Source organism: Callorhinus ursinus, unplaced genomic scaffold (genome assembly GCF_003265705.2).
Source record: "Callorhinus ursinus isolate GAN/ISIS: 27379988/994484 unplaced genomic scaffold, GSC_fseal_2.0 scaffold27, whole genome shotgun sequence".
Classification (NCBI taxonomy): Eukaryota; Metazoa; Chordata; class Mammalia; order Carnivora; family Otariidae; genus Callorhinus; species Callorhinus ursinus.
The window spans coordinates 18,826,864-18,840,444 of record NW_027397089.1 but is presented as its reverse complement, the minus strand read 5'-3'; the positions used below and the strand labels follow the sequence as shown (position 1 = coordinate 18,840,444).

At 42.9% G+C, this 13,581-nt stretch overlaps 1 protein-coding gene and 1 long non-coding RNA gene across 2 annotated transcripts in view; one reads left to right on the top strand and one right to left on the bottom strand.

Moving 5' to 3' along the window:
• PLBD1 (phospholipase B domain containing 1) overlaps positions 1 to 767 on the bottom strand; it is a 54,144-nt gene extending 53,377 nt beyond the window's left edge. Inside the window, exon 1 of the mRNA XM_025879899.2 lies at positions 322 to 767. Coding sequence (XP_025735684.1) covers positions 322 to 442 — 121 coding nt within the window. The 5' untranslated portion in view covers positions 443 to 767. The remainder of the gene's footprint in view (positions 1 to 321) is intronic.
• Positions 768 to 9,081: 8,314 nt separating this feature from the next.
• Positions 9,082 to 13,581, top strand: part of LOC141370162 (uncharacterized) — a 32,119-nt gene continuing 27,619 nt past the window's right edge. The window contains exon 1 of the long non-coding RNA XR_012373985.1: positions 9,082 to 9,267. This is a non-coding gene — a long non-coding RNA (uncharacterized lncRNA). The remainder of the gene's footprint in view (positions 9,268 to 13,581) is intronic.

Here is a 13,581-nt window from a genome sequence, read left to right as displayed (position 1 = left end):
GCCCACACTTCTTAAGTTCGCAGCCGCACGGCCCCTGCCCCTCCCGGGGGCCGCCCCTGCCCCTCCCGGGGACTGTCCCCGAGCTACGGCGGCGCGGGAGCGAGCCGGGTCCGTGCCGCCTCCCCCGCAGACGCGCGGCCCGCCGCGTCCACCCGGAACGCCGGCCCCGCCACCCGCCGGCGGTCCACCTGGCCGAGCCGGGGCGCAGGCGGGAGCGCACGGAGCAGCGGCGGCGGGCGCAGCGCGGGCCAGGCGGGCGCTGAGGGCCCTGTCTCTCTCCGGACTCGCCCTCCCCGGGTCGTGCGGACGCGCACGGCTCACCTGCCAGGCTCGGCGGCACCGCGGCGGCCACCAAAAGCAGCAGCGGCAGCAGCAGCGGCGGGGGCGACGGGGTGGGCGGCGCGGGCCGCGCGGGGCGTCCGTCCCGGCTGCGGGGGGGCATGGCTCGGCGGCCGCGACCTCCCCTGGGTTGGACGAGGTAGCTGTTGCTGGAGCGGCTCTCGAGCCGGCAGCGGGGCGCCGCGTGTCCGATGTCTGGGCGTCCTTACTCTGCCATTAGCCCTGCCGGTTTGGGGCTTTTAGGGGCGAGGAAGCCTCACGTGGCCTTGGGAACAACCTTCGCCCCGCTGGGCAAGGCGGGTCCTTTCTGACCCTCTAGCACCCTGGGGGCTGGGCTGAGAAAAGTTCCCCAGCTGCGCTTCTGCGATCCGGCGAGGACACGTGCCACTTTGTCCGCGCTCGTCGGGCAGTTTTGCGGCCCCAGGTTTGAGCAAACCCGTTCGCGTCAACACCGCTAGCCTCTGTCGCCAGGGTCGGCCACTGGGCCACTCGTCTGTATCGGCGGGGATGAGGCACCCTGAGCGGCGGTGACATGCATGCCCCTGCCTACGCGCAGCTCTGGTTCTTGGCCACTCTGCAGTGGGCTTCACGGGTCCCTTATCCCTCAGTGATTACTGCTCCTCCATCTCAGGCTGTGTAACCTAAATCCATTTGCTGTAGCCCAAGACTTCCCAGCCTTTGCTTTTCTCTTCATTGGCGGTAGCCACCACGAGACTGATTCAGACGGAGCTGAAACTAGATCTATTTCTGAGCCCCTGGGAAGTCCCCATTTCTGTGCTGGGTAGGTTGACATTGTGAAGTAGGCAAAACTATGCCTTGGGTGACATTGTGAAGTTGGCAGAGCGTGCCCTAGGTGACATTGTGAAGTAGGCCAAAGGCATTTTTTTTTCCAATAAGCATTTATTGAGCCCATCTTGTGTGCCAGGTGCCAGGGATATGAAGACCATTGAGAGCATGACCTCCCGCAGGTGGGAGGGGACAGAGCCATATAAATAAACAGGTGCCCCATTAGTGCTGTCATAGGGCTATGGCGAAGGTACAGCGTGGGAACCCAGGACCCAGGACGGGACCAGCCACTACTACAGAGCAGGGGGGCTAGGCACCCCACTCTTCTCTCCTGGTCTTTCTTCCAAGCTTAACTGAAGTGTCAAGGGGAGATGGAAAGGGAAGAGGAGAAGCACTTTTCCCAGAGGGCGAAAGAGATTTATAATTGTTGGAAAAGATCTAGAACAATTACATGGAATTTCTGGGCAAATTGTTGAACACAAGTCCTAAGTCATTTTGTGTGGAGACAGCACCTATTACAGTGTCTGGATGATAATATCACTTAATGAATGAAGGAACTGAGGACATTGTAAAAATTGCACATTTTTCTTCAAGTTAGAAAATTAAAGTGAAGGAAAATCATGTTGGGAAGAGAGCTATATTAGGACATTCAAGGAAGTTGTGCCACCCCAGATATTTAAGTCATGCTACCTTCTACCATTACTAACCCTTCCAATCCAAGGAGCCAAGTGTTTGGATGTGAGCATGTATATAAAAATACCTGATGTGAGCTATGAGGCACTCATTCATCTCTTATGTAGTCATCAAATATTTGTTGACTTCATGTTCCAGACATAGAGTAATAAACAAGATGGACAAAGCCCCTGCTTTCACAAAGCTTGTATTTCAGTGGGAGAAGCAAATTATGCAAATAGACAAATTCATTCGATCAGGGTTTCTCACTTAGCATTGCGACATTTTGGCCCATACAATTCTTTGTTGTGGGGGGTTGTCCTGTGCATCCACTGGCCAGTATCCACTAAATGCCAATTATCACCCCTCCCTCCAAGTTGTGACTATTTCAAATGACTTCAACACTACCCAGTGTTCCCATAAGGGGCAAAATTGTCCTCAGCTGAGAATCACTGGATTGGATGATGATAAATCTTGCCTTCTTTAAATTGGTGGGGTTTACAAGTCTGGGAGGGAAATGAGCAGCAAAACTCACACCAAAGCTGAGGGGAGGAGGGCCACAGAAGATGTGGACTAAGAAATGGTTTTATCACTTTTCTAGTTAGACGTGTGTAGTTTGGGGCTGCTTACCATCCATTCATTACCTTATTCCTGATACTACTTTTTCCTGGATCTGGACTCTCCTGGTTTAGAAGTTTCAGTGAGCCAGGGAAGAAGCATGTTTCCACCAAGAGCCACAATAGTAGTTTCATTGAATTGGAATTTGAAATTGCTGCCTGGTCTTCACTGGACTTCTTTGGGAAAAAAAAAAAAAAGGGCATGAATAGGATTATAGTGCTGGTTAGAGTGATTGAGCTTGACAACGGAATGGAAGTACAGCTACACAGTAGTAGGAGGGAGTGGTTGAAGGAGCTCAGGGAAGTTTCTGGTCTCACCATGGCCTACCAAAATGATTAGTGAATGTGTTGGCCCCTCACCTCAGCAGCACCACCAGGGACTAGGGCTCTTCGGCCCAATAGATACACAACCCCAACCAGCTGAGATGTTGGCCCCAGGCTATAGCTGGGCGACCAGTTATAGAAACAGAGACAGTGACCTCTGTATTTCTTTTCTTGCTGTGACCTATGATGGATTCAAATGTTACAGTTCCAGAACGAAATGTACATAATGTCAATCTATTTCTTTTTCAAAAGGTATACTTAACATTCAAACACTTGTCCACGGATGGTAGAGATTTTAGGGTGTCAAATTTTAGATACCTCAGTCTCATTTGGGCCAAGTCCTTAATATCCTTTGCCTCCTCCATATCTTCCCATTTCCTTGACATTGACCTTGGTTTCGGGGGGCCTATGCATTGACCTGGGGCTGGATAAGAGGCATCTATCTACTCTGTGAGTCATCCTCTCGCTTGGTGGTCTCCACTGACATGTGGTTTATCTCTTCCGGTCTTTTATCGGTGGTTCTTGGCCTTGGGTCTAGATTCTTTTTTTTTTTTTTTTAGTTAGGGTCATACTAGGTACTATGACAAACTCCAAAAATTCAGTGGGTTAATACAACCGAAGTTTATGTCCAGCTCATATCTCTGTTCGATGCGGGAGTTCGTAATATGTATGTGGCTTTCCTTCATTTAGAAATGTAGAAGCCCCGCTTCCTTTCATCTTGTGGTTCCACCATGCCCTAAGGCAGATGTTCCCAAACTTTCTTGGTAAACAGTGTCCCTAGAGTCTCAGTCATATATTCTTGGGGCTGCAGACCAAAAGAAATATCTGATGGTTCCTTTTATTTAGTAGTTAGGGCCAAACAATTTAATAATAGTAGTTTGTTCCATGTCCTGGGACGGCACTATGTTTTCTTCAAAAATCTATGATATCCCAAATATACCCTTCAAAGTTCATTATGGTGTGTTCTACTGATATTACTATTTCCTGTGAATATTTAAGATATTCTAGGTACGCCTTGTGAATTCATTATGGTTGGCAAACTGGATGCAGAAACCAGGACCCCAGGACCTTGGAGTCTTTTCTTTCAGCCAGAAGAAGGGGAAAGTGTATGGGGAACACACTGCTTCTTTTTAGCCATTTTTGCTCGTATTCCATTGACAATATCTAGACATTTTGCCATATTTATATGCCAGAGATGCTGGGAGATGTGGCCAGTGGCTGGAACATCACCTCTCCATAGGGAAACAAGATTTTTAGTAGGCAGCTAGCTGTTTCCGATACCATTGGCAACCTCACCATCCCAACCTGGATTTTCCACTGGGTCCTTTGGTTCATTCTCAGGTCTCTCTGATCCCTGCAGTGTGGCAGTAGGGACTCATAGATACTCTAGTCTAGTGTGTCAATCAGTGAGCCTATCCACGTGTTCACCTCCCCAGACCCTTCCCCCAGCCGCTACTGTACAACTCAGGTCCAAATGGGGACATATAACTCCCTTACAAGGTTTCCAAGATCAGGAGCTACATTCCGGAAACCTTAAACATCATCTCCTCTGCTCTGGTAATTCTAGACCTGTCTTGAGTTTCTATTACCAAATATTTCCACATACCACCCCACCCATCAAATAGGCGACTCACCCCCTGGGGGGAAGGGTGGTGTTGGCCCTTGCAACAAGCCACTATGCAATTCTCTTATCAGCTCTTCAGACTTTTTACTTCTTTGGGTAGGAACTAATTCAACATTATTACAATTCTTATTGCAATGTGTTATTCTTGAATAAGCCGGTTGCCCTTTTATTGCAATGTGTCTTTCAATTTTCCAAACCAAGTTTTTGAATATTTTAAAATATTTTCCTTTCCCAGACGCAGAGATCTTACAATTTTTTGCCTTTGAAGACTATGGTCTATGTCTACTTGAGACCTCAACAGCCACACGTTTTACTCTTTGATCTTTCAATATTTTCATTTTTCCTCCCTTGAGCATTAAGCCTTAGATTCTTGGAATAAATAGAGTGATGGAAGGTTTACTAGATTAAACAGTTTCTCAGAAGAAAAATGTGTAGGGTAATGTTTTAGCTTATGATCCAACTATTCTGTATATTTACGTCTATAACTAATTTTTCTTTGGTATTCTTTCCCTCCATCGTTGTGTGTAGGTTGTGTTGGTTGTTAAACTTACCAATTGGTCTATAGGTGTCAGAATAGAGAGTTTAAATTGCTACAGAACCAAAGAAAGGGCAGATATTCCCCAGAAATCCTGGGCTTGGGCTTGATGCCTGTAGAGCTCATTTTGATTGCTTAGAACACAGTTCTGTACTGTTTGCCCATCCTTTCTTCTACTCACTTGCCTGCCCTTTATATAAGCTGCCACCCATTATAATTTCCAGACTGCAAGTGTCTTGTAAATTGGGTACACAAAAGAGGGGCTGTCCCGGTCAGTGATTTTAGTAAGTAAGGTCACTGACATGTCTTAGCTTTAGGGTCATGGCATGCAGGTGAGGTGGACAGCAGGAGACGAGAGATAAGAGAGAAGTTTCTGTACAAGTTGAATACTGATTCAGTGGCTTGTTATTATTATTTTTTCTACAGATGACAAACATGAACTTTTTACCCTGCTGATAGGCATTTTATCCCCACTTTTCCTTCCAAAGAGGCCGAAAAAGTCACTCCTAAATACTTTCAGGGCGCCGAGCATTTTCTGCATTGTTTAAGGATGTAATTTGGTGCCTGACAGCTCTTTCTTCAAAATGTTTCTAAATCTCTTTTTCTGCCTCTTTCCTAAATTAAGTGGCTACATCCTGGAGTGGTTACCACTGGCTTCCTCTACTTATTTTTTTCTCTACTGTTAATGTTTTAGCATCATCTTCATTCTACAGACAGAAGTATAAATGCCAAATAAAAACAGTTGCAAACAGAACCATTTCTGTGGTGCCTAACCTTGACTGTAGATGGGAAATAGTCCTGCGATAAATGTCCCTGCTTTTCTTTCAGGTTATAAGAAAGAATTTAAACCTGATGGATGTAACAATGAATAAATGAAAAATGCTTGATAAATGTTTGATAAATCTGGCTGCTACTGACATTTTTAAACAAAGACAACAAGAAGAAAATTTTAGTCAGTTAAAATGGCTGGGAATTAACATTATTAAGCCAGGTCAAAACTCCAGAAAATGTTACTAGGGAAAGATCCTATTTCAGTCTAGTTGAGTAAATGCTAGATGAGCATCTCCTGGATACAGGAAATTGAGTTATAAATTGTACATATTAATTTTCTGACAACTGTAGGCTGAGAGTGGTGCCAAGAGAAATTTGAATACTCTCTCTGTTGGGAAACACATCCTGTTTGCTGTTCATTGGCTTCTGTTAAATAATAAAAATTCAACTGAGTAAATTTAAAGATCAAACTGGCTTTATTCAACAATTCATGAATTGAGCAGCATCCCATCTAGCAGATAGAAAAGAGCTCCACTGAGCTGTAGAAAAGGAAAGGCTTTTAAAGGCAGAAAGGGGGGACACCTGGATGGCTCAGTTGGTTAGGCGTCTGCCTTCAGCTCAGGTCATGAGCCCAAGGTCCTGGGATCGAGCCCTGCATCGGGCTCCCTACTCATTGTGGAGTCTGCTTCTCCTTCTCCCTCTGCTGCTCCCCCTGCTTGTGCACTCATGCTTTCTCTCTCTATCTCAGACAAATAAATAAAAGCTTTAAAAAAAAGAATAAAGGCAGAAAGGGAAAAAGGCAGAAATGGGAAAAGGAAATTATTCCTGCATAGAGTGCATTGTTTCAGGAAAGGTTGCCCTCCTGAGGGGAGGAGAAGTGGGGATTGCCTCACTAGTACTGACCTGGTAATTCCAGGTTGACCGGTTAAAAATCACCATCTCTGGAGAAGCTTAGAGTGGATATTAAGTTATGGTTTACTGATGTGGGGCTCAGCACAAGTGACTCCATTTTGAGGTTGTTTTCTCTCTCTCTCTCTCTCTCTCTCTCTCTCTCTCTCTCTCTCTTTTTAAAACACTTCCTAGCTGGTTTACATCTTCAGAATCTCCTTTCCCATGCTACCTCCAATACCCAAACTCTGGGTACTACTTCCCTGTCCTCTCTCAGCAGCCAGCAGATTCCTTGTCTTAAAACAGATTCTCTCAAGCCTCAATCCATCAGTCTACTGCTGCTGAGGCCAGACCACATTTCAGGCTTATCAGAGTTTTCTCTTAAAAAGAGTGTTCTCTCCTTGGGGGTAACTGCATACCACCTACTAAGAAAATAGTAGGTTCTGAATTGGTACAGAAGCAAAAACAAACACAGAAACAGTGGACATTCTACGGTGGGAGGGGATGTTACCTACAGAACATTAAAAATCAGGTTAACTTTGCCACTGGAGAATCATCTACATGTTTTTGAAAAGAGAAAAGTTTGTGACCACGAAATTTTACACTGTGTTAATTTTGGTTCATGTATTAAGGTAACACATTTTCGAGGACTCAGAAAATAGAACTTTTATCAATCATTTTTGAAAAAATTACTTTGATGTACTTCAACTGACTGACAAGTCAAAATTATGGGGAAGACATAAAATAACCATCAAGAGGGACATCTTTCACCCAGTTTGGTGATTCAAGATCCCAAATTCAGAATCAAACTGCCTGTGTTCTCAGCTGGATTCTGCAACTTAGGGGCAGCTTGGGCTCAGTGCTTCCACTGGCAGGACTATATTTTCTCAAGTGGAGAACAAAGGCAAAAGAAATATAGAAAAAATATTAAATTTCCTTCGCAGCCCACTGACAAGTACTTAAGACAGGTAAGGTAACCTTCCTCCAGGAACTCAACTGCCTCGATTGTTAATACTTCGCTAAGGGCAAAGGCAAACTTTGGTCCAACCTCCAGGATCCTGTACATCTTCTCTAACATATAAAAATCCCTTTGGAGGGCTAGTATCCAAAATCTATAAAGAATTTATCAAACTCAACACCCAAAGAACAAATAATCCAATCAAGAAATGAGCAGAAGACATGAACAGACATTTTTCCAAAGAAGACATCCAAATGGCCAACAGACACATGAACAAGTGCTCAACATGGCTCGGCATCAGGGAAATCCAAATCAAAACCTCAATGAGATACCACCTCACACCAGTCAAAATGGCTAAAATTAACAAGTCAGGAAATGACAGATGTTGGCGAGGATGCAGATAAAGGGGAACCCTCCTACACTGTTGGTGGGAATGCAAGCTGGTGCAGCCCCTCTGGAAAACAGTATGGAGGTTCCTCAAAAAGTTAAAAATAGAGCTACCGTATGACCCAGCAATTGCATTACTGGGTATTTACCCCGAAGATACAAATGTAGTGATCTGAAGGAGTATGTGCACCCCAGTGTTTATAGCAGCAATGTTGATTTTGTTCATTTTTGTTTCCCAAGTGCCTGGAGGGGGAGTAAAGCCAGAATCAGACCTAGGCCTCCCCAGCTCCAAGCTTTCTACTGGGAAGGACCGCTTCCAACTCTGCAAAGGTGAATCCTTCAGACACCACCTCTCGCTTATTCTCCCTGCCCCATCTTTTGCTGTCATCCTCAGTATCTCTATTAAACATATTGCCTAAAATAAAAATTATAAGCTGTCCAGAAAAAAAAATCCCTTTGGAAACTTCCTTTATCTCTACCTTCCCCTCACCAAGATATATGTTAGCATTCATCCTCCAAGTATATGGCCCACTGATATTCATCTAAAGGGTCTCATGACTCATGGTTTACTAGACAGTAGTTAGCAACCTTATCCTAACAGCTGCTAGCCCCTCAAGGTCCTGGAAACCTTGCTTCCAAATTCCTGAGAGACTAACACTATCCCTAACCCCCTCCCAAATTGAAAGTCTATAATCCGTCACTCCTCACAACCCCAGGGTAGTTCTTTCTGCCCATGGGTCTTGTCCCCATGTTTTAACAAAACCACCCTTTTTGCACTGAAGATGTCTAAGAATTCTTTCTTGACTGTTTCCTCCCAAACCCCAACATTCCACATCATTTTCTTTCTGCTTCCTCTTCTTGCACTGTGACACAGGTGCATTTCTCAAGCTGCATGCTTCATTGCACAGGGTAGATTGATTCCTCGCTGTGATTGATAACCATTTAAAGCCCTTGTAGGTGATTTTCTGCTCAGCGCTTGCTACCCAGCAACTTGGTTGGAAGACTATGTGAACAAGAATTACATAACAGAAGCCAAGTTGCATAAAAACCATAATGGCCATCTTCATTGCCAAATAAATTGAGCAATGATTTTCTACATCCTGTTAACTCCTCTTGAATAATGAGTCATGCTTTTAAAAATCGGCTATGAAAAACAAGTGACTCAGGGGCAATCTATTAACAGTCCCGGAGCCCATCCTCTTACTGTTTATCTTCTAGAGAATGATCTTCCTAACTATGCTTAGGTAGTGTGGGATCTTTGGCTGAGCGAAACCAGAATTCATGTTTGGATGTGTCTGATGCATGCATGAGCCTATAGGTAGCCATCTGCGTAAGTTGGTTCGTATTGAGGAAGAAAACTGCAGAGGTAGGTTTGTGTTGTGGGCACTTGGGGGAAAGCAGAGTGGGTGGGGAGAAGGAAGAAGGGAAAGGGAGAAAAGCATGGCATCTCCACCATAACTTGCCTGCCTTGTTAACTTGATTTGAGCTCTTGGAAGAGAAGGGGCTTTAGACAGGCAGAAAAAGAGAATTTCAAGGAGTTTGTGAGATTTGGGGCCATTAGATCATTGTTTTGATGCCCAGATGACAGCAGGAGCCATGGAGAAGGGGATGGGGTGAAGAGAATGATTTCCGTGTCAGCATGGCCTTCACTAAGTACAAACTGCAGGGAGGGGCAAATTGCATTGACACTGTGAAGATAAAATGCATCATATGGTAAAACCCCACCGTCATGCTATGAGCAGAGTCCAAAAATGAAACAGTTTAATACAAGGGACCTGCTTTTGCAAGTTTAATGAAATGGAAGTGTGTCTGGGAGAAGGATGGGCCTCAATTGCCAGTCCTATCAGAAACTGAATTTGTTTCACTGCATGCATATTTGTATGTAAGTTGTTATATGTCCAAATGGATACAATTTTTAAATGGGGGTGGGGTAGGGGAAGCCAGCTAAGCAAAGGAAAGAATTATGTGAGTGTATTATAATGGATGTTTCTGTATTGTAGGATTTGGGGTGATTTTTCCCCCATGTTGGTATTTTTTGAAAATTGTTATGACCAGAAGTTTTCTCAGCTAAAAATTATATTTTATTTTAAAATATCCATAGGAAATCTCATTTTATATAAAAAAGTTAAAATATTTGAAGGTGTCCTCACTGAACAAATCCTCTAAATAGACTGTAACTAGAATCCAGAGTTTTAAATTGGCTATTGTATACTTTGAAACATAAAATATATTTTAGAACAAGCTTTCTCACTTTAAATGAACGTATTGATTAACAGTTCCATTCATGTTATTTTTGGACCCACTGTTACACTCTTTTTCAAAGCCTCTCCAGTGCCAAAAGCAACAGTTGGGTGTATAAATCATCTAGGAAGCATTTTCAAAATGCTCATGTTTGCTTCACGCCCCCCTATCAATCTGATCTTACCTGGACTGGGATTTTCAAAACTTCCCAGAAGATTCAAGTTCCCCCTAGCCATCCAAAGAACCTATCATCATTCCTAATGTCATACAATTATGAAATAAACTGGTACAGGTGAAGTACTTACAAGTGTTACCTTTTTTTTTTCTTTTTATAAAGGGGTTTTCTATTCCCAATTCCTGTAAAATTCTGTGTATACAAATGTTGCCAATTGTATTCCTTTTAGAATTCAAACTAACCTTTAGATGGGAGCTAATCTCAGTAGAAAAATATCTTTTTAGTTTTAATTTGGTTTTTTTACTTTATTGTATTCCAATATACAAACTGAAATATACTGAAGGAAACCAGAATGTTACCCCAAAACAGGCCTCTTTGAAATAAAAATTATTTTGAGCTGAAGGCAATTAAGAAGCCATAAACATAGAAAAAGGGCCTCCTTTTCTGGGTGAAGGCAGGAAATAAATCCTTTTACTGGCAACAGACTTTTATTGGTACAGAGAGAGCACCAGAAGAATCTGCAAACAAACCTTGTTAAACTAACTCTTAGGTAAGAAAGATAAGGACCACCTAGTCCTAGTTCTAAACCCCTTTGTCTTGTCAACTGTTAACAAATTCACTGTTTCTTTGTCCAATAGTTATAAAAGCTTCCTGTTCTGGTCACTTCTTTGGGTCTTCATTCTCTTGTGAAGGCTTCCATGTACATATTCAACAAAATTTGTGTGCTTTTCTCCTATTAATCTGTCTTTCTCAGTTTAATTTTCAGACTCAGGTGGTCAAGGAAAAGTTTTTCCTCCTCTACAATATAACCATGGAAAATACAATTTATACATCTAAAATGCAGCGTAGGGGAGCCTGGGTGGCTCAGTCAGCTCAGCAACCGACTCTTGGTTTCTGCTCAGGTCATGATCTCTGGGTTGTGAGATTAAGCCCGGTGTCAGGCTTCACACCCAGCACGGAGTCTGCTTGAGATTCTCTTCCTCACTCTTTCCCTCTGCCCCTCCCTCTGCTCATGCTCTCTCTCTCTCTCTCTCTCTCAAATAAATAAAATCTTAAGAAAAAAAGAGTGGCAAGGGTGGGCATCCTTGTCTTGTTCCTGACCTTAGAGGAAGAGTTTCAGTTTTTCATTGTTGAATATAACGTTAGCTGTGAGCTTTTCATATAGAGCCTTTGTTATGTAATTTCCTTCTATTTCTACTTTGTTGCAAGTTTTTAATCATGAGAGTATGTTGAATTTTGTCAAATGCCTTTTCAGCACCTATTGAGATGATCAGGTATTTTTTTCATTTACCCTGTTAATGTGATGTATCACATTGATTAATTTGCTTATATTCAACTGAACTTGCATCCTAGGGAAAATTCCTACTTGGTCAAGGGTATGATCCTTTTAATACGCTGTTGATTTAGTTTGCTCATATTTTGTTCAGTATCTTTTCAGCCCTTCCTTTCAGCCTCTGTGTGTCCTTAAATCTAAAGTGAGTTTCTTATTGGCAGCATAAAGTCAGGTCTTGAAGAAAAAAACATTTTTTTTTTTTTGTCCTTTCAACCACTCTATGTGTTTTGATCAGGGATTTTAATGTATTTACTTTAAAGTAAAGAGAGAAGTTCTTCCTACTGCCATTTTATTAATTGTTGAATATCTGTCTTGTAGCTCTTTTGTCGTGTTCTTTCTCTCTTGCTGTCTTCCTTTGGGCTTCATTGATTTTTTTTTATTTTTTTTATTTTTTAAAGATTTTATTTATTTATTTGAGAGAGAGAGAATGAGAGATAGAGAGCACGAGAGGGAAGAGGGTCAGAGGGAGAAGCAGACTCCCTGCTGAGCAGGGAGCCCGAGGCGGGACTCGATCCCGGGACTCCAGGATCATGAACTGAGCCGAAGGCAGTTGCTTAACCAACTGAGCCACCCAGGCGCCCCTTATTATTATTATTTGCAGTAACATGCTTTGATTGCTTTCTCATTTTCTCACTTTCTTTTGTGTTTTCTTTCTTTCTTTCTTTCTTTCTTTCTTTCTTTCTTTCTTTCTTTCTTTCTTTCTTTCTTTCTTTCTTTCTTTCTTTTCAGAGAGAGAGAGTGTGAGTGAGGAGGGGGAGGGGTAGAGGCAGAGGGAGAGAGAGAACCCTAAGCAGGCTCCACATCCAACATGGAGCCTGACAAGGAGCTCGATCCCATGACCCTGAGATCATGACCCAAGCTAAAATCAAGAGTCAGATGCTCAATCGAGTGAGCCACCCAGGTGCCTCTCTTTTGTGTGTTTTGTGTATTTCTGTAGGCATTTTCTTTGTAATTACCATGGGGTTTACATAAGACTTTTTACACTTTTAACACTCTATTTTAAGTTGATAAAAACTTAACTTCAGTCACAAGACTCTTTACTTTTGTGTCTCTTCCCCGAATACTTTATGTTATTGATGTCAAATTTTACATTTTTTATTGTGTATTCACTTCACGTATTTTTATAGTTTTTTTATAGTTTTTATAGTTATAGTTGTTGTTTTTTTTTTAAAGATTTTATTTATTTACTTGACAGAGAGAGACAGCGAGAGCAGGAACACAAGCAGGGGGAGTGGCAGAGGGAGAAGCAAGCTTCCTGCTGAGCAGGGAGCCCGATGTGGGACTTGATCCCAGGACCCTGGGATCATGACCTGAGCCGAAGGCAGACGCTTAACGACTGAGCCACCCAGGCGCCCTATAGTTATAGTTGTTTATACCTTTGTATTTTAACTTCTACACTTGAACTAAAAGTGATTTATACACCACCATTACAGTATTACAGTATTCTGCATTTCTCTCTATATTTACCTTTACCAGCAAGTTTTATGGTTCATATGCTTTTGTGTTGCTGTTTAGAATCCTTTTGTTTCAAGTTGAAGAACTCCCTTTAGTATTTCGTGTAAGTCTGCTTTAGAAATTTTCTCTTTATCTTTAGCTTTTAACAGTTTGATTATAATGTGTGTCAGTGTGGACTTCTTTAGATTCATCCTTTTTTAGAAGACTTTTGGGCTTCTTGGAGTTGGATGTCCATTTCCTTCCCTAAATTTGAAAGTTTTTGACCGTTAGGTTTTTTTGTTTGTTTGTTTGTTTGTTTGTTTGTTTAAAGATTTTATTTATTTGACAGACAGAGAGCTCGTGTACAAGTCAGGAGAGGGGGCAGAGGGAAAAGCAAGCTCCCTCCTGAGCAGGGAGCCTGACTCGGGGCTCGATCCCAGGACCCTGGGATCATGACCTGAGCTGAAGGCAGATGCTTATCCAACTGAGCCACCCAG